Below are 24,658 nucleotides of genomic sequence, written 5' to 3' on the forward strand. Positions count from 1 at the left end.
CACGCTACCGCTTGAGCCACATCCCCAGCCCCCAAGTTCCTTTTTTAAGATAAGTATTTTTTTTTTTTTTTTTTTTGGTCTTTTGGCTCTTCTTGCCTACTTTTTCAAAAATGGCAGTATCCTGAAAAAAAAAATCAGTAACTATTAAGTAACAAACAGCTTAATTCATTAGTACAAATAGGTAGTTTTTTTTTTTCTAAATATAGGAGGAATTAGAATGCACTTGTAATTGGATATTGTGTACTGTGACTTTTCAAAGTACACATTTTTAAAACTTTCACTCAGGATGGTAGTGGTAGTAGTGTGCCAATTGTTATTTGGCAAATGTAATGTTATAAAGCTGTCTGGACATTGGTAGATTTACTGCTTGGTTACCATTAAAATTCACTGTAGAAGTTGATGAATGACAATGTGTTGCCTATTAAGGATTAAGACCAGTAACTAAACCACTGTTATTCTGTTAACATAAACCTCAAATTCTGAAAGATTTTTTTTTAAATACTTTATTTTATTTGTTTATTTTTATGTGGTGCTGAGGATTGAACCCAGCACGTGCTAGGCAAGTGTTATACTGCTGAGCCACATCCACAGCCCCAGCTCCAAATTCTGAAAGATTTAAAAAAACAAATTTTTTTTTTTGGTAGTTGTGGATGGACAGAATACCTTTATTTGTTTATTTTTATGTGGTGCTAAGGATTGAACCCAGTGCCTTACACATGCTAGGTAAGCACTCTGTCAATGAGCTACAGCCCCAGCCCCCTGAAAGATTTTTATTCATTTTGCCCTTTGGAGCAAATCCAAATAAGTGCTTCATTTTTCTCTTGGTTTCTGAGCTTTTCAAGTCAATTAAGATTTTATTTTTAATTTTTAAGATTTTTATATTTAAGTCAATTAAAAAAATTTTTTTTGGTCCAAATGTAATACCAGAAATGGCCAATTTGGTGTAAAGGCTTTAGTGCTGTTTGGATATGTTCTGGTGAAATACACAGTGAAAAGGAATGTTGCCACTTCATAGAAAAGCTGAATGCCTAAGCAAATTTACCAGATACAGTGGCACACACCTGGAATCCCAGTGTCTTGGGAGGCTTGAATTCAAAGCCAGCCTCAGCAACTTAGTGAGGCCCTGAGCACTTAGCAAGACCCTGTCTTAAAGAAAGAAAGAAAGGGGCTGGGGATGTGGCTCAAGTGGTAGCGTGCTTGCCTGGCATGCGTGCGGCCCGGGTTCGATCCTCAGCACCACATACAAACAAAGATGTTGTGTCCGCCAAGAACTAAAAAAAAAGAAAGAAAGAAAGAAAAAAAAAAAGAGGAAGGAAAGAAAATTTATGAGAAAGATTCTGTCCTCCCCTTGTGGATTGAACCCAGGGCTATGAGCATGGTAAACATATGTTCTACTGATCCACACCCTTAGTCCAGATTTTTTTTTTTTTTTTTTCCTCGTGGTATTGGGGATCTAACCCAGTGGTACTCTACCACTGTACATTCCCAACCCTTTTTCTTTGTTGAGACAGTTTTTCACTGAATTGCCCAGGCTGACCTTGAATTTGATTTCTTCTTGCCTTAGCCTCCAGAGTGGCTGGGATTACAGTGTGTACCACTGTGCCTCACTCCAAAAAAAAAAATTTTTTTTTAAAATAAGCCAAAGTAGATTCACTTTGTAGTTCTATGTGAGATATATATATATATATATATATATATATATATATATATATATATATATATATATAATTTGTATATCTGTATCTAAATCTATATAATTTTTTTTGCGGGGGGTATGGTGTTGTGGATTGAATCCAGGGCCTGTGCATGGTAGGCAAGCACTCTATCAATTGAACCAAATCCCCCAGCCCTGTGTTAAGAGTTTTTTTTTGTTTTGTTTTTTGTTTGTTTTTTTTTTTTTTTTTGGTACTGAGGATTCAACTCAGGGGTACTGAACCACTGAGCCACATCCCCACCCTATTTTGTATTTTATTAAGAGACAGGGTCTCTCTGAGTTGCTTAGTGCCTTGCAGTTGCTGAGACTGGCTTTGAACTCAGGATTCTCCTGTCTCACCTCCCAAGCCTCTGGGATTACAAGAGTGCGCCACTGCCCTCCCTGTGTTAGAGATTTTGATAGCCTGTTAACAGGCTTAATATTAATAACATTAATATTATTTATTTATTTTGTTTAGTGGGCTAGGGATTGAACCCAGGCCTTGCAAATGCTGGACAAGTGCTCTACCACTAAACTACATCCATTAGCCTTTATCTGTGATTTAGACCAGGTAATTTTAGTTTATAGTTTATCATGTTTAAATATGTATTGGTTATTGGGGTTGGGGTTGTGGCTCAGCAGCAGAGCTTTTGTCTCTCACATGTGCGGCCCTGGGTTTGATCCTCAGCACCACATAAAAATAAATAAATAAAGTGAAGGTATTGTGTCCAACTATAACTAAAAAAATTAAATATTTAAAAACAGTATGTATTGGTTATGAATAAAATGAGTGCTCACAAATACAGCATTTACATACAAATATCATATTACTCCAATGTCTTTACCTAATCTCGTGATTCATTCAATAGTATAAGAACATCATTGATCTTCATACAAGTTTTGTTTGGTCTACACGTTGTTTATGAAAATTTTAAATTAATTTTCATCAATTAAAAATTGGGAGATTGGGGGCTGGGATTGTGGCTCAGCAATAGAGCGCTCACCTAGCACGGGCAGGACCAGGTTTCGATCCTCAGCATCACATAAAAATAAAGGCATTGTGTTGTGTCCATCTATACCTAAAGAATAAATGTTTAAAAAAAAATTGGGAGATTGCATATGAAATCTGAATTTGTGACTTTTCTTTCTTTTTTTTTTTTAATTATAAGGTCTCTCAACACTTTTTGCTTTTTGCTATAGCAAAATTGGTTGGCTCCAAGAAATAGCTACTCTCTCCTTTCTTTAAGGGTTTAGGGGATTATGTATAGCTTCCAAGTGGCCAGCTGCCTGGTTGGCCCCAGTAGGCATATTTATTCCATTATATTCTTATTTTAGATTTAGACCATTCAGATGTCTGAGAATGAATTTCAGATTTGCTTAAAGCACCAAAATAAATGTACATAATCAGGCTTATTTCCAAATTGAAAAATGGTCAAGGGTTTATTTATTTATTGTAGTGCTGGGGCTCAAACCCAGTGCCCTGTGCATACTCTAGGGGCAAGTTTATTGTTATTTTTTTGGTGGTACTGGGGATTGTACCCTTAGTACCTTACCACTAAATGACATCCACAGCCCTTTTTGTTTTTTTATTTTGAAAGAGGGTCTTGCTAAGTTCTTTAGGTTGAACTCAAATTTGTGATCCCTTTGCCTCAGCCTCCTGAGTTGCTGGGATTACAGGCATGCACCATTGAACCTGGTTTAGGGGTAAGGTTTTTATTATTATTATTTTTTAATATTTATTTTTTAGTTGTAGTTGGAGATGATACCTTTATTTATTTATTTTTAATATATTTTTTTTAGTAGTAGTGAGACACAATATCTTTATTTATTTATTTATTTTTATGTGGTGCTGGGGATCAAACCCAGTGGCTCACATGTGCTAGGCAAGCGCTCTACCGCTCAGCCCCAGCCCTAAGAGGAAGTTGTTTTTTTTTTTTTTTTTAATTTTTTGATGTGTGGATCTTTATTTTATTTATTTGTATGTGGTGCTGAGAATTGAACTCAGTCTCACACTTGCAAGGCAAACGCTCTATCACTGAGCCACAGCCTCAGCCCCCTAGGGTCAAGGTTTTCAGCAAGCAATTCACACAGAGGAAAAACTTAATAATGTGTATGTGTGTATACACACAAAAAATTATATATACACACACATAAACACACATACATATATACACATGAATATATGAAAAGATGCTTAGTAAACAATGTTATTTAGTGATTTTTTATTTTTTGTGGTGCTGGGGATCTACACTGAGCCACACATCCCCAGCCCCTTTCCTTTTTTTTTTTTTTTAAGAATTTTAGAATACACACACACACACATACGCACACGCACGCACAGTTGATGGACCTTTGATTTATTTATTTACTTATATGTGGTGCTGAGAATCGAACCCAGTGTCTCATACTTGCCAAGCAAGCACTTTACCACTGAGCCACATCTCTAGTCCCCAGCCCCTTTTCCTTTTTTTTTTGAGACAGGTCTTGCTTAGTTGCCCATGCTGCTCTAGAACTTGCAATCCCCCAACGTCTGCCTCCTGAGTTGCAGAAAGCTCACAGTTAGGCTTCTTTCCCTGGAATAATTATTCCATGTGTGTATGAGAAAGCATGGATCAAGATGTTTATTGTAATACTATTTTCTTCAAACAAAAACAAAAACATCATTTAAATAAAAAAGTGGAAACAACCTTACTTACTTCCTTTAGGAAGGGATTAGATAAATAATTGGTTTATTCAAAGAATGGAATACTACTATGTCAAAAATTAATGAGGGGCTGGGGATGTGGCTCAAGCGGTAGCGCGCTCGCCTGGTGTGCGTGCGGCCCGGGTTCGATCCTCAGCACCACATACAAAGATGTTGTGTCCGCCGAGAACTAATAAATAAATATTTAAAAAAAAAAAAAAAATAATGAATTAGGGGCTGGAGTTAAATCACTTGCTTAGTCTTTGTGAGGCACTGGGCTTGATCCTCAGCAACACATATAAAATAAAGTAAAATAAAGGTATTCATCTACAACTAAAATTTAAAAAAGTTAATTAATTATGTTAGTTTCTATAAGCATTGTTTGTCCCCCAAATATAATATTAAATGATTTAGGAATGGTGGCACCTGCTTATAATTGTAGCTGCTTGGGCAGGCAGGAACATAGCAAGTTCAAGGCTAACCTCAGCAACTTAGTGAGACCCTACCTCAAAATAAAAAAATCAAAGTGGCTGGAGATACAGCTCAGTGGAAAAGCTCCCCTGAGTTCACTTCCAGTGTGTGTTTGTGTTTTGGGGGGGTTGCTAAATAAAAAAAGCAAGTGTGAAAGTTTGTAAGATTGTACACATTTTGATACCATTTATGTAAAATTAAAATTATTTACAGGTCCTTATATATGTGTATCTAAAGTACTGAAACATACATGGGAAAGAGATACATTAGCCTTAGGATAGTGGTATCTTTAGGGCATGAGGAAGAATGGAATGGATTTTTCATTGTGTCTATTCAGTAGTCCATCATTGTACATGAGGAACATGTTCCAAGATCCCTAGTGGATGCCTGAAACCACAGGTCGTACTGAACCTTTATATACTGTGTTTTCCCCCATATGCCCTGCAGTATTGCCACATTGTATCAGACTTAAACTGTCCTTCATGGTTAATGCCTAGGTACCTCCTTTGTATCACTACTCTTGCACCCTGGGGCCATTATGAAGTTAAATAAGGTCAATATTTGAATACAAGCACTTCAAAACTCAGTAGTCAATCTGATAACCTAGACTAGCTTTTAAGGCTTTTTTTTTTTTTTTTTTAACTTTTTTTTAATATTTATTTTTTAGTATTTGGCGGACACAACATCTTTGTTTGTATGTGGTGCTGAGGATCGAACCCGGGCCGCACGCATGCCAGGCGAGCACGATACCGCTTGAGCCACATCCCCAGCCCACTTTTAAGGCTTTTAAGTTACTAACTGTGGTAGTGTGTACAACCTGGCAATGATAGACAAATTGCTGATTCCCAGAAGAAACAGAATGAGATTTTATTATGTGAAGGTAGACAGTTTAAAACTTAAGAATTGTTACTTCTGGAATTTTCAGGCTGCCAGGGAACCATGGACAAAGGTGGGGGATACCACTATATTTTAGTTTTTTGGATCAGAAGAAAATAAGATAATCTTAAAAGCCAATTTTATCTTGGGTCGTGGGTCATTAGTGTGGGTCATTACATTTGGGAATAGTGTTTCTTTGGGAAAAGAAAAATTTGAATAGGTTCTTATGAAGTTTTGACCTTATGAGATATACCTTTTTCTTGTATCCTCAAAGAAAACCTCATGCTGGGTTAAAATATGTAATTTACAGTATGTAAAAAATGTTTTCTAGGACTGGGGTTGTGGCTCAATGGTAGAGTGCTTGCCTAGCATATGTGAAGCACTGAGTTCCATCATTAGCATCACATAAAAATAAATAAAATAAAAATATTGTGTCCATCTACAACTAAAAAAATACATAAAAAGTGTTTTCTGGGCTGGGGTTGTGGCTCAGCAGTAGAGCCCTTGCCTAGCGTGTGCGAGGCCCTGGGTTCGATCCTCAGCACCACATAAAAATAAATAAATAAATAAAACAAAGGTGTTGTGTCCAACTATAACTAAAAAATAAATAAAAAAAGTTTTCTAATTTAAAAAAAATTTGAAATTAAAAAAAATAATTAAAATTGTTTTAAATCCCAGTGTAGGGAGAAAAGATGCTTTTATTTGTTTCATTGGTTAGATGTTTAAATAGTGTGAAATAAATTTATTAAATTATTTAAAAAATTTATTAATAATAATAAATGTTATTGAAACATTTGGAATTGAGTGCTGTGGCACCCACCTGTAATCTCAGTGACTCAGAAGGCTGAGGCAGGAAGATTGGGGGTTCAAGGCCAGCCTCAGCAATTTAGTGAGGCCCTGAGCAGCTTAGTGAGACCCTATCTCAAAATAAAAATTAAAAAGGGCTGAGGATGTACTCGGTGGTTAAGTAACCTTGGGTTCAATCCCTAGTATCAAAACAAAACAAAAACTATAACTTGGAAAATAATGAATTATATTAAGACTGTTCTTTTATTTCTACCTTTGATGCATAAATACTCGTCCAGATTTAGTTAAGTCTGGCAGTTAAGTCTGCAGTAAATTGCCTGCAATATTAGTCTAAAATGAAGATGTACATATTACTAATATAGACTATTTTTGATTGCTTTCTTTTCTCCTTAGGTGAGACAGGCGACCAATCAGATTGTGATGAATTGTGCTGATATTGACATTATTACAGCTTCATATGCACCAGAAGGAGATGAAGGTAAAAGCTGTTTTTCATTTTAATTTGGGGTGTGTGTGTGTATGTACATGTGATACACACTTTCAGGTTAAGATGTCAATGTTTGTTACTTTAAAAATAGAAAAATCTGGGAGCTGTGGTGCATGTTTATTATCCCAGGTATTTGGGAGATTGAGGATTGCTGTTTTGAGGTCTGCCTGGGTAGTGAAACCCTGTCTCAAAATAAAAAGGGCTGGGGATGTGGCTCAGTAGTAGAGCACCCATGGATTCAATCCCCAGTACCAGTACCACACATAGACATACACACATACACACTCAGAAAAGAAAAGAATATTTTATAGATTTTTTGGGGGGGGCGGAAACAAAAACAAAAGATGTTTATGAGAAATATTTGAATAGTATAATTTCTTTTTTACATTTTTTATAACTTTATTTATTTTTTGTATGGTGCTGAGGATTGAACCCAGTGCCTCACATGTGCTAGGCAAGTGCTCTATCACAGAGCTACAACCCCAGCCCAGAATAGTATAATCTTATTGAGATACAGAAATGTCACAACTTAAATTCTGCTTTAAGCATTAACTTTTTTTAAGACCATGAGAAAATCAGATTTTCGTAAGTGTAAAATCAGTATAATAATATGTATAATAAAGCTGATGAGTTATTTTAAAAATTAAGTACTTTGAACATGGAAGTTTCATTAAAGGAGCTTAGTTTATATGAGTTTTTCTACTCCTCCACAGCTTTAAATTTAAATTTTTAAGATAATGTCTTAACTTATAATTAAGAGAAAAATACTTGCTTTATGAGAATAAATTTGAAGGTTAGAAGGCTAGATGATAGGACTGGTTTTTCAGGAAAAACATGTTAAAATGAAGAGTGGCATAGAGTATGAAAACTATTAATATCTTTAACATGAGAACTTGAACTTCAATAAGGATATAATCAGTTTGAGCCACAAATCTTATTCTCACGTAAGCTTCACTTTTTAAAAAAAAAAATTTTAATATTTATTTTTTAGTTGTAACTGGACACAATATCTTTATTTATTTATTTTTATGTGGTGCTGAGGATCAAACCCAGGGCCTCGCACTTGCTAGGCGAGCGCTCTACCACTGAACCGCAATCCCATCCTCAAGCTTCACTTTTAAAAGATGTTAAGTTTGGGCTGGGGTTGTGGCTCAGCGTTTGAGTGCTCGCCTCGAACATGTGAGACCCTGGGTTTGATCCTTAGCACCACATAAAAATGAATAAATAAACAAAATAAAGATGTTGTGTCCATGTATAACTAAAAAAAAATATTAAAAGAAAAAAAAGATGTCAAATTTGGGGCTGGAGTTGTGGCTCTGCGGTAGAGCACTCACCTAGCATATGCAAGGCCCTGGGTTCGATCCTCAGCACTTCATAAAAATAAATAGATAAAATAAAAGTATTGTGTCTAACTACAATTAAAAATAAATATTAAAAAAAAAAAAAAAAGAGGGCTGGGAATGTGGCTCAGCAGTAGAGTGCTCGCCTAACCGGGGCAAGGCCCTGGGTTTGATCCTCAGCACCACATAAAAATAAATAAATTAAAAATATGCAACTACAACTAAAAAGTAAATATTTAAAAAAATTTGAAGAGAAAAAGATGTCAAGTTTGATATAAACTTATACAAGTACATTAATATTGGAGCTGAATTGCCTTTTACTTTTGACTTTACCTTGGCATTTCTTATCAGAATGGTTGATTGTTTACTCTGAGACTTCCTCTTAAGTCCTCTCATTTGATATAAAATAAGTTAAAAATTTGATCTTTCAATTTACATTTTGTATTGTTATTTCTTTTCTCCTTTACATTAATGCTGAAAAGAAGCATACAAGGTTTATTCTAAGACCTGGCAAAAAAAATTATCATTATTATTTTTGGGATTGAACCAGGGCGGTTGTACCACTGAGCTACATTGTCAGCCATTTTTATTTTTATTTTGAGACAGGGTCTTGGTAAGTTGTCCAGGCTGGCCTGGAATTCACAATCCTCTTGATTTAGCCTACAGGCATAAGCCTTGCTCTGGCAACATTTATGTCATGTATTTTTCGTTAATTATCTTGTCCATACCAAGTTGAAGTAGTAGCAGTTTTTTTGTGCATATTATTGCCATGATTATGTTATTTTCAGCTGATTGTGAATGTGAACTGCCATGGTTTTAAGTTTAAAGTAACATATACTTCAAATGGACTTGAGTGAGTGCCAATTTCTTAAAAATTATATGGTAAATGAAGGGATGATTTTTATTTTTAACTGTGAAGAAAAATGGAAGTACTTCATCCAATTACATCAAGGCAAGCTTTCTTTGTTATAGGTAGAGAACATTGAAATTCAATATAGGGTTTTAAAATGGTGCCCAGAGAGCCAGAAAATTAAATGTACATTCTCTAGCTGACATGGTTTGAACTTGATTTTTTTATCTTCCTCTACTAAAAAGCCAGGAAAGAATTCAGAGGACAAAAAGTTTTGAGTGTGCATAACTGAATTAGCTGTGCTAAATTTATAATTATTCATTTCTTTTTTAAAAATATGTACATTTTAGTTGTAGTTGGATACAATACCTTCATTTTATTTTATTTTTTACATGGTGCTGAGGATTCAACCCAGTGCCTTGCTTGTGCTAGGCGAGCACTCTACTGTCAAGCCACAACCCCAGCCCCAGTGATTCATTTCTTTCTTTCTTTTTTAATTTTTTTTATCATTTTTTATTTTTATTTTTTAAAGGGGGGGGGAGAGAGAGAGAATGAGAGAATTTTTTAATATTTATTTTTCAGTTTTCGGCAGACACAACATCTTTGTATGTGGTGCTGAGGATCGAACCCGGGCTGCACGCATGCCAGGCGAGCTCACTACCGTTTGAGCCACATCCCCAGCCCCAACATTTTTTTTTTTTTAAGTTGTAGACAATACCCTTACTTATTTATTTTTATGTGGTGCTGAGGATCAAACCCAGGGCCTTGCACGTGCTAGCCGAGTGCTCTACCGCTGAGCCACAGTCCCAGCCCAGTGATTCATTTCTTAGGGAAGCCGAGTTAATGTTCTATAAGTGACTCAAGAGAAATATACACATTTATAGAAAATGAAAGGATTTGGAGACAGATTCAAATACAACATGAAACTTATTTTAAGTACATAAATTATTTTCCTTCAGAATTAGGTAAGGTACTTTTCTCATCTCTTCTCTTCTATAGCAACACGAAAAACCTGGAGTCATATGGAAACCCATTTAATTTTAGAGTATAAGAAAATGGGAAATGGTATTAATTTGGTATTTTAAAATTTGTCAGCAACAGGGTTAGATTTGGCCTTCTATACTACACACACACACATACACACACACACACACACAGATCTTAATTTTGCCCTTAAATATATTAGCAGTTAGTGATTTTTACCTTCTGGGGAAATATAATATGTTGTTTCTTCAAAATTAGCAGTTATGATTTTTCAGTGCCAGCTCTTTCCCAAGCTGTATACTGATGACAGGGAAATAAATGAATAAATTAGACATCATTATTTGATCCAACTTATCACACTTCTAGTACCCATTAATGCTTACAATTGGCCTTCTGCAAGATTGATTTGGATATTTATAGCCACTAAATTTTGTTGCTTTAAGGTAAAATCAGAAAATTCTTTGAAGGCATAAAACTGTTGCTTCTTTGTGTGAGTTTTTAATGGGTGTAAAAAGGCCATCTTGTGATATATGCAGTAATCCTGAAAGACCTATTGGCATGTGTCTCTTTAAACTAAGGCACTGTCTTTTAAATTAAATTAATTAAAAAAACCTATTTGAGATCCTACTTTGTAATATTTAAAAAATGAGAAATCAGTAAGAAAAACGGCTGAAAACTGTTTTTTTACTGTTCTGCACTTCAAGGGTTGGTGAAATCACTAGCATTTAAGCCAGTACAAGGAATGTACCTCCCTACACAGTGCAGGGATTAGTATTGCCATCAGCTTCTGCAAGAGAAATACGAAACTCTTGAGTGACTGAACTCAGGTCTAACAGGTAAAGAGTCTTTTAATTTATCATTATAGATGGCTTGAGTGTAACTACATAGAAAATTATCACTTGAAAGTTTTATACCAATTTTTCCCTTATACTCTGTCAGGTATATGTTTGTAGAATTAGCTGTATAAGAAAACATTTTCCATTTGTGACATAATTCATATAAAATTCTAATATATAGTTTCAAATCTGCTAGCATCACTTTGGTTTATCTATATAAAGCATGCAAATTTTAACATTTTTCTCAAAATTGCATATTTGTGATTGCATATTTGTATGCATGTGAGTGTATGCATTTGTTTAATGGAATGAAGTAGCTTATAAATATTGTCAAATAGTAATAATTTCACAGCAGAAGTATTATATTAATAATAAAAAGGAATGGTTCTTCACATTAAAAAATTATTTTTTAGTTGTAGGTGGACACAATGCCTTTATTTTTATATATTTATTTTTATGTGGTGCTGAGGATCGAACCCAATACCTCACCTGTGCTAGGCGAGTACTCTACCACTGAGCCACAACCCCAAACCCAGTTTTTCACATTTGATCATATCTTTATCCAATTCTTAGTAATATCTATCCTATCATACAATTATATGTAGATAACTAGTAACATTAATGAGCCATTATCTATTTGCTTTTGACTTATTTAGTGTCATTCTGAAAAGACATGCAACCCTCAAAACAGAAAGATTGAAAGAAAAGGAAATATCAATTTTTAAATACAAATATATTAAATATATTATAGAATTTCACAAAGAAATTTTAAATGAAAGGATTCTTAAGTATAACTTCAGTTCTAAAAGATACAATATAGATTAGAACCAAAGGTCTTGTGGGGACAAATCAATAACAAGAATGAGTGAATTGGTTGGTTTAGGAAAATGAGTGACAGGACAGAGGCTGAACCAAAGAAAGAATGTTTCAAATATATATATTCAAATTACAAAAAGAACTTTAATGGCCAAATAAAACATTTTTGTGAGCCATTTTGAGTTCTGCTGAAATGGCTCTGCTGAAGAGATATTCCAGGGAAGTGGTGTAATTTGCATCTTCTTTGTATCTTGAACCTAAAGACAAAATTTAACATAGCTGCCTCATTGAACAGAGGAAAAACCCTTATGAGAGTCTTATAGGCTTTTTTATTATTTAATTTTTTTTTAAAGAGAGAGTGAGAGAGAGAGAGAGAGAAAGGGGGAGAGAGAGAGAATTTTTTAATATTTATTTTTTAGTTTTCGGCGGACACAACATCTTTGTATGTGGTGCTGAGGATCGAACCGGGGCCGCACGCATGCCGGGCGAGCACGCTACCTCTTGAGCCACATCCCCAGCCCCTATTTAATTTTTTGTTCTTTTTATTTTTACTTTTTAATTTTTAGATTCTCATAGGCTTTTAATGAAAACATATAATATGCCATATTATGGTGAAATATGTTAAATTGAGTTTTTTGTGTGTACTCCATTGATACATGCGGTGTTGTTTTGGGAGGTGGGAGGAGGGTACCTGGGATTGAACTCAGAGGCACTTTACCCCTGAGCCACATCCCCAGTCCTATTTTGTATTTTATTTAGAAACAGGGTTTCACTGAGTTGCTTAGTGTCTCATTGTTGCTGAGCCTTGCTTAGAACTCAAGATACTCCTATCAGCCTCCTGAGCAACTGGGAATACAGGTGTGAGCCATTTCAAAGGGCTCTCCCACATAACTATATCTCCAACCCATAAACACTCTTTAAAAAGATTCAGAATCTAACACAATCTTTTTTTTTCTTTTTTTTGGATAGCTTTTAGAAGTTTTTTATTTTTATTTTTTTTGTCACTGTAGATGATGGACAGCATGCCTTTATTTTATTTGTTTCATTTTTATGTGGTGCTAAGGATCGAACCCAGTGCCTCTTGCATGATAGGCAAGTGCTCTGCCTCTGAGCTACAGCCCCATCTCCTAGAAGTTTGTTTTTTGTTGTTGTTTATAAATTTATTATTATTATTATTTGTTGTTGTTGTAGATGGACAGAATGCCTTTATTTTGTTTATTTTTATGTGGTGCTGAGGATTGAATCCAGTGCCTCACACGTGCTAGGCAAACACTCTGCTACGGAGTTTATTTAAAAAATAAAGTTATACAGCCCAGCCCTATAACTTTATTTTTTAATTTACTTTTATGTGGTGCTGAGGATGGTACCCAGTGCCTCATAGGTGCCAGGAAAGCGCTGAGCCACAACCCCAGCTTTCTTGTTGTTGTTTTGGTGCTGGAGTTCAAACCCAGTGTTCTAGGCAAATGTTCCACTACTGAGGTACACCCCATGCCATTTTTAGAGGCCTTATTTCTGAGATCTTACTTTTATTAATTAGTGAACACTTTTTGTCTCTAGTTTATTCACTATTCCTTAGTGTATGAAGTTTTGGAAATTTGAGTATAAAGTCTTTGCTGTTGTTCTACTGAAGAATTTATGCACAAGCCACTCACCATTTCAGGCTACACTGAGGAACCAAATATTTTCCAAATTCTTTGATAACTTTCAGGGCATCCTGGTTTTTTTAATTCAGTTGTTGTTTTATTTTTAGATAACAAACTTAATTCCTATATACTCACAACCTTTCCTACTGTCCTGCATCAGAGTGGTATATTTCTAAACAACAAATAACCCTATGTTGAAATGTCATTATCACCTGAAGTCCACGGTTTATCTTGTAGTTTATTCTTGGTGTTGTACAATCTAGGGTTTGTGTATGTGTATGTACGTGTGTGATAACAGGTATTCACCGTTATGGTATCATACAGAATAGTTTCACTGGCCTAAAAATCCTCTGCCCTGCTGGATGTTGCTGCATACATCTCTAATCCCAGACATTGGGAGGTTGAGGCAGGCAGGTTACAAGTTCTAGGCCAGCCTCAGCAAGTTAGCAAGACATTGTCTTGAAAGAAAGAAAGAACCCCATTGTCTTGGGGTTGTAGCTTAGGGCCCCTGGGTTCAGTTCCCAGTACCAAAACAAAACAAAAATACTTCTGCCCTGCCTGTTTATCATTCTCCCATCCCCTCCCTTAGCAACCACTGATCTTATTACTGTGGTCATAATTTTTGCCTTTTCTAAAATATCGTGTAGTTGGAATCATGTAGTATATAGCCTTTCAGATTGGCTTCTTTCAATTTACTAATATGCATTGAAGTTTTATTTTATCCATGTCTTTTCACAGCTTAATAGTTATTTCATTTTAGTGCTGAATAATATTCCATTTTCTGGATGTACCAGTTTATCCATTTACCTACAAGGACATCTTGATTGCTTCTAAGTTTTGGCAAGTATGAATAAAGCTGCTACAAATATCCATGTGTAGGTTTTTGTTTGGTCTTAAGTTTTCATCCCATTTGGATAAATACCAAGGAGTAAGATTTATGGATCATATGGTAGGAGTATGTTTAGTTTTGTAAGAAACTGCCATGCTGTCATCTGAAGTGGCTTTACTATTTTGTATTCTGACCAGCAGTGAAAGAGAGTTTCTATTGCTCTACATCCTTAATAGCATTTGGTGGTGTTAGTGTTGTGGATTTTGTCATTCTAATAGGTGTATATTGTTATCTAATTGTTGTTTTAATTTGCATTTCTCTGGTAACATAAGATATGGAGCATCTTTTCATAGGCTTATTTGCCATCTCCTAGGTCTTTGTGAGGTGTCTATCTGGATACTTACCTTCCCCTGCTCTTTTTTTTTTTTTTTTTCCTCTTTTTGAAATCCTGGGAATTGAACCCAGGGATGCTCTACCAGTGAACTACATCCCTGTCTCCTTTTTAAATTTTATTTTGAGACAACGTTTCACTAAGTTGCTCAAGTTGGCCTCTAACTTGTGATCTTCTTTCCTCAGCCTACAGAGTAGCTGGAATTATAAGCATGTGCCACTGTACCTGCTTCCCTATTTATTTGAGACAGAGTCTTGCTTTGTTTCCCAGGCTGGCCTTAAACTCATGATCTTCCTGCCTCAGCCTCCTGAGGAGCTAAAATTATAGGCATATGTTACCATGCCCCGGTAGAAGTTTTTAATTTTGATGAAGTCTAGCTTATCAGTTATTCTTTCATAGATAATCATTTGGTGATATATTTAAGTCATCACCAGCAATTACAAGTTAGTCTGGGCAATTTATTGAGACCCTGTTTCAAAATAAAAGGGACTGGGGGTATATAGTTCAGTGGTAGAGCACTCCTTAATTTAGTTAGCTCACTAGTAGAGTGTTAGCTAGTTGGCTAGTATGTGCAAGGTCCTAGTTCAATCCTCATCCCAAAAAAGCCATTACTATACTCAGAGTCTCCTAGAATTTCTACTTTTTTTTGTCTTCTCTTAGTTTTTAATATTTTATGGTTTATATTTAAGTCTTTGAGATAATTTTTGTGAAGTGTGTAAGGTCTGTATCTAGATTCTTTTTTTCCCCGCATGTGGATGTCCAGTTGTTCTTGCATGATACTTATTGAAGGGACTGGCTTTTTGCCATCATATTGCCTTTGCTTCTTGTCAAAGATTGTTTGACTGTATTTGTGTGGTTCTATTTCTGGGCTCTCTGGTCAGATTTATTTGTATATTCTTTCACTAATACCACACCATCTTAATTTCTGTAGCTTTATAATAGGTCTTAAAGTTGGGTGGTTCAGTCCTCTGACTGTATTCTTTTCTTCTTCAATATTGTGATTTTTCTGGTCTTTTGCCTTTCCATGTAAATTTTAGAGTCATTTTGTCCAAATCTGTAAAATAATTTGCTGGAATTTTGGTTAAGTGCATTAAATTTATCCATCAAATTTGGAAGAAATGATATTTAATAATATTGAGTCTTTGTCTGCAAATGTGGACTGTTTCTCCATTTATTTAGATGTTTGATTTCTTTAGCCAGAGGCTTGAACTTTTCTTTCTTTTTTTGTGGGTGGGTAATCAGGGATTGAACTCGGGCATTTGACCAGCCCCATTTTGTATTTTATTTGCATGCCAGGCAAGGGCTCTGCCTACAGAGCTACATCCCCAGCTGTTCTCCTTTTCTTTTCTTTCTTTCTTTTTTTATGGTGCTGGGGATCAAACTTGGGTTCGATGCATGCTAGGCAAGCACTCTACCAATTGAGCTATATCCCCAGCCTGTTTTCATTTTTGAAGAATAATTTTTCTGGCTATAGCTTTTAAAGTTTGCAGTTATTTTCTTGCAGCCCATAAAGCTTTTCCATTGTTTTCTGGCTTCCATCATTTGTATTCGGAAAGAACTAAGTTGTGCAGTTGCTTCTTGACTTGATGATGGTATAACATTCTGATGAACACATCAAAAGTTGAAAATATTTTGAATCAAAAATGCATTTAACATACTTAACCTACCATCATAGCCTACCAACCCAGTACTCTTAGAGTGGGGATTGTTGACCCTTGTGATTGAGTGGCTCTCTTGAGCTACTATTCACTGTGGCTACCTAGCTTCTGCAGAGTATTGTATGGCATATTGCTAGCCCAGAAAATGGCCAATATTCAAAATTCTATATTTTCTATTGAACGCTTATGCTTTCACATGGTTTTGTCATGAAATCCTAAGTTGAACTGTTGTAAGTTGTCATTATTCTTATTGTTCTTTGGAAAGTGTGAGGTCTTTTCTGTAGGTATCCTAACCCCAGCTTTGATATGTACTTAATGTACAGTAAACTGCTCTTATTTGAAGTGTATAGTTTGATGAGTTCCCCCATTTTGTTTTTTATTTTGAGACAGAGTCTTGCTAAGTTGCTTAGGTCCTCAATAAGTTGTTGAAGCTGGCCTCAAACTTGTTATTCTCCTGCCTTAGCCTCCTGAGCCTCTGGAGGCATGTGCTACCACACTGGGCTCATGAGTTTTGACATGTATACACACACACACACACACACACACACATCTGCACAATTAAAATGAAGATAGCTGGGTGCAGGGCAGGGGTTGTGGCTCAGCGGTAGAGCGCTTGCCTAGCATGTGTGAGGCCCTGGGTTCGATTCTCAGCACCACATGAAAATAAATAAATAAAATAAAGGTACTGTGTCCAACTACAACTTAAAAAAAAAAAAAGATAGCTGGGTGCATGGCATACACTTGTAATCCCAGCTCTCAGAAGTCTGAGGCAGGAGGATTGCTTGAGACCAGCTCAGTACGGTAGTGAGATCCTGTATAAACAATTAGTGATTTACTTTTTGACATTCTAAATGAATTTGAATTTTATATGGGTGGAATTATGCTGCTATACTCCTTGTTTTTTGTTTTGACTTTATTCAGCATAAAATTAACTTTGGCTATGTGAGTATCAGTGTTCTTAAAAGGTCAATTTTATTATTCAGATATGGTGAAGTCAACAGATCAGGAAATAACTGCTATTGAAAAGATAATCAATTGCTTATAATTTTCAAGAGGTAAATAAAGGCATGCCATACCTGCAGAGCTCCATGGGGAATCACCAAAGTTGATCAGGAGATAGAGGGAGCAGAAGGAAAATATGGGCAGTCACCATTCCACTTTTTTTTTTTTTTTTAATTTGACTGCTCTATGTACTTTATTTTAATTTTATTTTTTTTTAAAGAGAGAGGGGAGAGAGAGAGAGAGAGAGAATTTTTAATGTTTATTTTTTAGTTTTCAGCGGACACAACATCTTTGTTTGTATGTGGTGCTGAGGATCGAACCCGGGCCGCATGCATGCCAGGCGAGCGTGCCACCACTCGAGCCACATCCCCAGCCCTGCTCTATGTACTTTAGTTAAGTAGAATTATATTGTGTGTGTGTGTGTCTCACACACACACACACAATGTAATTCTACTTAAATGAAGTACACACACACACACACACACACACACACGCACATTTTTTTGGTACTGGGTATTGAACCCAGGGGTAATTTACTGCTGAGCTACCTCTCCAGCTCTTTTTTATTATTTATTTTGAGATAGTGCCTTGCTAAATTGTCTAGGTTGTCCTTAAACTTCTGGTCCTCCTGCTTCAGCCTCCTGAATTGCTGGGATTATAAGTGTGTGTTACCCACACATGATCAGTATGCTTTTTTGTGAATGACTTATTTCAATTAACATAATGTCCTCAACATTCAGCTATGTTATAGCATTCTATAACATCAATTGCCTTTCTTTTGAAAGGCCAGTGGGTCACAAGTTTGGGACCACTCTGGATAATTTATCTAGAGCCTGTTTCAAAATGAAATAAATTAGAAAGGGCCACAGATGCAGCTTAGTGGTAGAGCACTTACCTAGCATGACTGAGGCCCTGGGTTCAATACCTAGTACTACCACCAAAAACTCTATGTGTGTGTGTGTGTGTGTGTGTGTGTGTGTGTGTGTGCGCGCGCACACACACACACACACATGATTTTATCCTTTCATCTATGAATAGGAATATGGCTTGCCTCCACCTTCGGCTACTCTTAGCCCGTACTATGAAAATGGATACACGCATACCTCTTTGAGACCCTAATTTTAGTTCTTTTGCGAATATTCTGAAGTAGAATTTCTAAATTTTTTTTATTTTTTATTTTTTTGTGTACCAGGGATTGAATCCAGAGGTGCTTAACCACTGAGCCACATTCCCAGCCCTTACTAATATTTTCTTTAGAGACAGGGTCTGAATTGCCTAGGGCCTTGCTAAGTTGCTGAGACTGGTTTTGAATTTGCAATCCTCCTGCCTCAGTCTCCTGAGCCATTGCGATTACATGTGTGCGCCACTGTGCCAGGCAAATTCTGGATCTTATAGTAAATCTATTTTTAAGTTTTTGAGAAAATATAATGTTTTCTCTAGTGGCTGCATCATTTTAGAGTCTCATCAACTGTATACAAAGGTTCTAATTTCTTCGTATCTTCACCAATACTTGTTATTCTCTCTCTTTTTTATTAGTGACCATCTTAATGGGTGTATCATTGTTTTGTTGTTGTTGTTGTTTGTTTGTTTGTTTTGGTACCAGGGATTGAACTCAGGAGCACTTGACCCCTGAGCCACATCCCCAGCCTTTTTATGTATTTCATTCAGAGACTTGGTCTCACTGAGTTGCTTAGCCTTTGCTTTTGCTGAGGCTGGCTTTGAATTCCCAATCCTCCTGTCTCAGCCTCTTGAGCTGCTGGGATTACAGGTGTGTGCCACCACACCTGGCATCACTGTGGTTTTGGTCAGTATTTCTGTAATTCTTAGTGAGATATTGAACATCTATTCATGTGCTTGCTGTTCATTTGTAAATCCTTTTTGAAGAAATGTCTGTTCAAATCCTTTGCTCATTTTTAAAATCAGGATTTTTTTTTCTTATTGAGGTTGTATATGTTCTTTATATATTTTGGATTTTTTAAAAAAAATTTTTTAATAGAGGAGAGAGAGAGAGAGAGGTTTTTTTTTTAATATTTATTTTTTAGTTTTTGGCGGACACAACATCTTTGTTTGTATGTGGTGCTGAGGATCGAACCCGGGCCCCACGCACGCCAGGCGAGCGCGCTACCACTTGAGCCACATTCCCAGCCCAATATTCTGGATTTTAATTCCTTGTCAGATGTATGATTCACAAATATTTTCTTCCATTATGCCATTTCTGTTGACTGTGTCCTTTGATGCACAGAGGTTTTTAAGATTGATTAAGTCTAATTTGTCTTTTTTTCTTTTGTTGTATGTGCTTTTGTTGTCATAGTTAAGAAATACCAACTCTGATGTTCTAAAACTTTTCTCTTACATTTCTTCTAAGTATTGTCATTAATCTGCTGAAGGTTCTTTTGCTCAGTTTGGATAGAAATCACAAATAGGTAAAGTGCAGCTCCCTTACTGTTAGCAGCTCTGAGCTTTGAATACCAGTGTCTTTCGGCTCCTAGTATTAGCAGTCCTCATCAGCATTCTCCTGACAACCAGAACTTGCTGGAACTCTTCCAGCAGCTGCAGCTAGCCGTTTCTGGTAGCTATCCATGGCTACCTACTGTTCTCCTCTTGTTGTGTCCCGCACAGCGAGGGAACAGTTAACCAGATGGAGGTTGGGAGCAAGCTGAGAAAATAAATGTCTGAAGTAATAATGAGAAATAAAAGACACGAAAAATAGTTTACAGCAGGACGGTGGGTGGATTAGACGTAATCGCTAACAAAGAGAAAAAGCCCACCAACCTTTATTTATAAGGAAGCACATCAAGGGGATTTATTGTGAGAAAAGTTTTTTTAAGATAAACAAGAACTGAGAAGCTCTGGGGAAAATGGATTGATCAGAGTCTTATCACTTGCACAGTATCTTCTCTTCCTCTAGACAGCTGGTGCCTCAAGGCTATTGAGGATGCCCATATTTCTTTGACCCCAGGGCAGCAGGCATCAGAATTCAAAGCTATAGAACTCGTAAATTCCATGCCAGGCATGGAATCTGCCCCATTAACAGTGGCCACCTGCAAATTGGTGTGTCTTTCAGCACCATTACTGGGAAAGATTCCCAGAAGCAGCTGTCTGCTGTTCAAGGCTATCGAGTTAGAAAAGTAATGATTTATTTGCTGCTCCCGACAGTTCTTCTGCTGCTAGCTGCCCTCAGTGTGACCATCCCTTGCTGCTGGCCTCTTTCAGTGCCAGCAGCCTCAGGGTTATCAGCTGAACCTGCTCTACTTGAGATAGAAATCATGAATAGGCAAAATTTAACCATCCAAAAGAGACGTTATTTGGATTTATGTTACAGCATTAGGGGAAGCAGTACCCAGACTGTTCGAATAAGCAAATGTGGACGCCTGCTTATATAGATCAAAAGGCGGCCGGCCTGGGCTCTTGCATATGCAGTGTCTTGCCAGCTAATCACAGATTTTCTACCTGGTCATGGGTAAGAAGGGGCTTCTCACAGATGGGGCAACTGAAGTGGCTGCAGAGGGCTTGAGTTATTTAGAGAAGCTGTGGGACAGAATTATCTGGGATCGACATGCCACTGAAACTTGCGACAGCCAAAGCAAAATGTCTTCCAGTGGGCATGACTAAGGGGTGTCTGATGTAGTCTTGGCTGACCACGAAATATTTTGGGGCAACCATGGTTGTCAAAGAGAGAAGAACAAAAAGTAACTCTTGGAGAGCATTGGGCCCTTCTCTTCTCACATTATAATTTTAGGTTTTACATTTAGATCTTTGATTCATTTTGAGTTAATGGTATAAAGTAATGATCCAAACTTCATTCTTTGTATAGATATCCAGTTTTCCCAGCATCATTTCCTGCCACATTTTTATTGGAATTTATCTAGAGGATCCTATTTTATTTTGTTGTCCATTGATTTAGCTGTTTTGATTCAACTTGTCTTTTTCTGCTGATGTGCCAAGGTTTATTTGATTGAATACCAGATACTGAATTAGGAAAAATAGGTGCTCAAAATACAATGATGGTATCATCTTCTGGAGAAGATTTTTTGTTTGCTTCATCTTTATTCATCTTAAGGTTAATACTACTCAGGGATCATCTTTTTTTACTATCAGGACTTGCAAGGGTGTTTTTGAAGTTTAATCTCATTCCATGAGTGGATTACCTCTCTTCTTGTTCATTCTTATTATGAGAATATTATTTTTCAGATTTTAAGTCCAAAGCAGAAGCGTGGTTTATCAAAGCTCCCATTCTTTTAGTTTTCAATATTTATTTGTATGCGGTACTGAGAATCAAATCCAATGTCTCACACATGCTAAGCAAGCACTCTACCACTGAGTTGTAATCCTAGCCTAAAGCTCCCATTCTTAATTGGTCCTGGATTCTGACTTTTGGCTGTGAGGCCTAGCAGACTCAGCAAATGACTCCAGAGCAGAAGTGACCTAGAGTGCAAAGCTTCCTTTCTGGAAACCCATACTCTTCTTCATCTTGACTTCCTAGTCTTGTAGTCCTTTACTACTTTTAAGAAGAAATCCCTCCTCCACGGAATATTTTTATTTCTGCAGGGGAGTCAGGTAAAGGAGAATGAGAATTTGTTTAAATTATGCTCCATTCTTACTTTAAATAAAGTTAATAATCATTTTACAGATGAAAATCTAGAATTGAGTAGTAATGTCATACCATTTAATCAATGGCAAAATTGGGTCTAGACTCCAGATATTTGCATTACTTTAGTGTTTGTACTGCTGATGAGTGTTTAACTAAATACTCAGTAATCATTTATTAAGAATAGGTATACCCTGGAAGGAATTTCTTTGTTGGACGAGATTTATATTTGCCATATTTACATTCTTTTTATACTTTTTAGATAGCTCAATGGGATAGTATCATCCTATGTTACATAAATAATGGGTCAATTTAGAAATAGAGAATTGTCAGATAGGTTTGGCTTGAACTTTAATTATGCATATGTCTGAATGGTTCTTATGCCTGAGGATGAGAAAGAAGTCCTTTTTCATCCTTGCAAAGTAAGATGTATCTTTGAACTCTTGATTTTATTTTCTCTTTAGTCTCTTTTGGAATTTCTCCAGAATGATGTTTTTTTTTTTTTTTCCCCCCTCCAATGCAACACATATGAGGGTTTATGAAGAAGTATTATGTTCCCAGTAGCAATGGCTATTGTAATCCTTTGTTGACCGTGCACTTTCTTTTTCATTGAATCATGAATTACTTTTTAAAATGAATAATATGATAGGTAGATTGTCATCTGGATTAAAAATAAAAAAAAACATTATGTTTGATTCAGTACTGAAATATATAGGCACATGTGGGATATATAGAAATTTGTAGATTATGTTACCTTTATTATGTTATTTTATTTATTTACTGCAGTGGCTTAGAAGAAGACAGTCTTTTTAAATTTACTTTTAAAAATTGTATGTATGTATGTATTTATTTATTTATTTATAAAAGAGAGAGAGAGAGAGAGAGAGAGAGAGAGAGAGAATTTTTTACTATTTATTTTTTAGTTTTCAGTGGACACAACATCTTTGTTTGTATGTGGTGCTGAGGATCGAACCCGGGCCACACACATGCCAGGCGAGCGCGCTACCGCTTGAGCCACATCACCAGCCCTAAAAATTGTATTTATTTTTAAGTTAACCAATATATATCTATTGTGTTTTTAAATATATTTGTATATATGTGGAGAGAGGTAAATCTACTGATTTAACAAATATATTAATTAGCTCACATAGTTATTATTTTTGTAATGAGATCATGTATCTAGTATCTTTGTATTTTTCAAGAATATAATATATTGTCATTAATTATAGTCATCATACTGTACAAAAGAGCTCTTAAATTTATTCTAAAGGAAGACATTTAAATTTGTAATTTTTTTTTTTTTGGATGTGTGTGGGTATGTGTGTGTGTGAGATATTGGGAATTGAACCCAGCACCTTATGCATGCTTGACAAGCAGTTTATACTGTGCTATATCCCCAGCCCTCTTTAAAAAAAATTTTTTTTTTTTTTTTTTTTTTGAGGCAGTTTCTAAGTTGGCCAGGCTGGCCTTGAACTTGGTGTCCTCTTGCCTTAGCCTCCATAGTAGCTGGAATTATGGGAGCACACCATCACACCCAGCTAGAAAGGAAATTTTGAAGTACAGTTGAATTGGCATTTCTGATATTAGAATTTTTGGGTTATATATCTATTGTCTTGTTATAATGGCAGGGCAAAATCTACTAGAGATTTGTCTGCACAAGGCTAGCATAAGCAGTAACAATTTTGACGGGCTTTTTTTTTTTTTTTTTTCTATTTCAGTGATTTTCTTTTTTCTTCTTTTTTTTTTTTTTCAGTACTGGTGATTGAAACCAAAGGCACTCTACCCCTGAGCTACATCCCCAGCTCTATTTTTGCTTTATTTTTTTCTTTTTACTGAGTCTGTCCTTGAATTTGTCATTCTTCTGTCTCAATCTTCTGAGTAGTTGGGATTACAGGCGTGTGCCATTATGCCTGGTTCTTTTTATTCTTTTTTAAAAGATAGCCTCCTAGCCAGGTGTGGTGGCGCACACCTTTTATTCCATTGGCTTTGGGAGGCTGAGACAGGAGGATCATGAATTCAAAGCCAATCTCGGCAAAAGTGAGGCGCTAAGCAACTCAGTGAGTGTCTCTAAATAAAATACAAAATAGGGCTGGAGATGTGGCTCAGTGGTCAAGTGCCCCTGAGTTCAATGCCCAGTATCAAAAAAAAAAAAAAAAAAAAAAAAGATAGACTCCTGAGTATACCATCTCATCTCAATCATCCTTTCCCATGATGCAGTTTCATCATAAAGCCAGCCACAGTGGTGCACACTATAATCCTAGCAACTCAGAAGGCTGAGGCAGGAGGATCACCAATTCAAAGCCAGCCTCAGCAGTTTAGCAAGGCCCTAAGCAATTTAGCAAGATACTGCCTGAAAATACAAAATAAAGAGGGTTGGGGATGTGGCTCAGTGGTAAAGCGTTTCTAGGTTCAATTGCTGGTTAAAAAAAAAAAAAATTAATACAGGAAGACTTTTTTGATGCAGTATGTGTATATTTTCAGTGTATAACACTGAAAAGTTAAATGGGGTGAGGAACCAGAGAGAGTGTCCTAAATTTAAAATCTATTTTGTCTGTTAAATTTTACTGAGAAAGCAGCTATTTTAGTGAATTACAAATTTCCTTTTTAATGTACATGTAGCATCTTAGGAGAAACTGTTCTGTGCTCTGCATATGCATATCTTGGAAGTTGTCATAAATTAGTACATAAAAGGCTTTCTTATTTT

General features: G+C 36.1%; 1 protein-coding gene across 1 annotated transcript in view; it reads left to right on the forward strand.

Moving 5' to 3' along the window:
- The window catches only part of Npepps (aminopeptidase puromycin sensitive), a 91,151-nt gene that overhangs the window by 8,591 nt on the left and 57,902 nt on the right, over nucleotides 1-24,658 (forward strand). The window contains exon 2 of the mRNA XM_076869396.2: nucleotides 6,924-7,008. Within this exon, the coding sequence (XP_076725511.1) occupies nucleotides 6,924-7,008 (85 nt within the window). The remainder of the gene's footprint in view (nucleotides 1-6,923; nucleotides 7,009-24,658) is intronic.

This window comes from Callospermophilus lateralis, chromosome 11 (genome assembly GCF_048772815.1).
Source record: "Callospermophilus lateralis isolate mCalLat2 chromosome 11, mCalLat2.hap1, whole genome shotgun sequence".
In the NCBI taxonomy this organism is placed as follows: Eukaryota; Metazoa; Chordata; class Mammalia; order Rodentia; family Sciuridae; genus Callospermophilus; species Callospermophilus lateralis.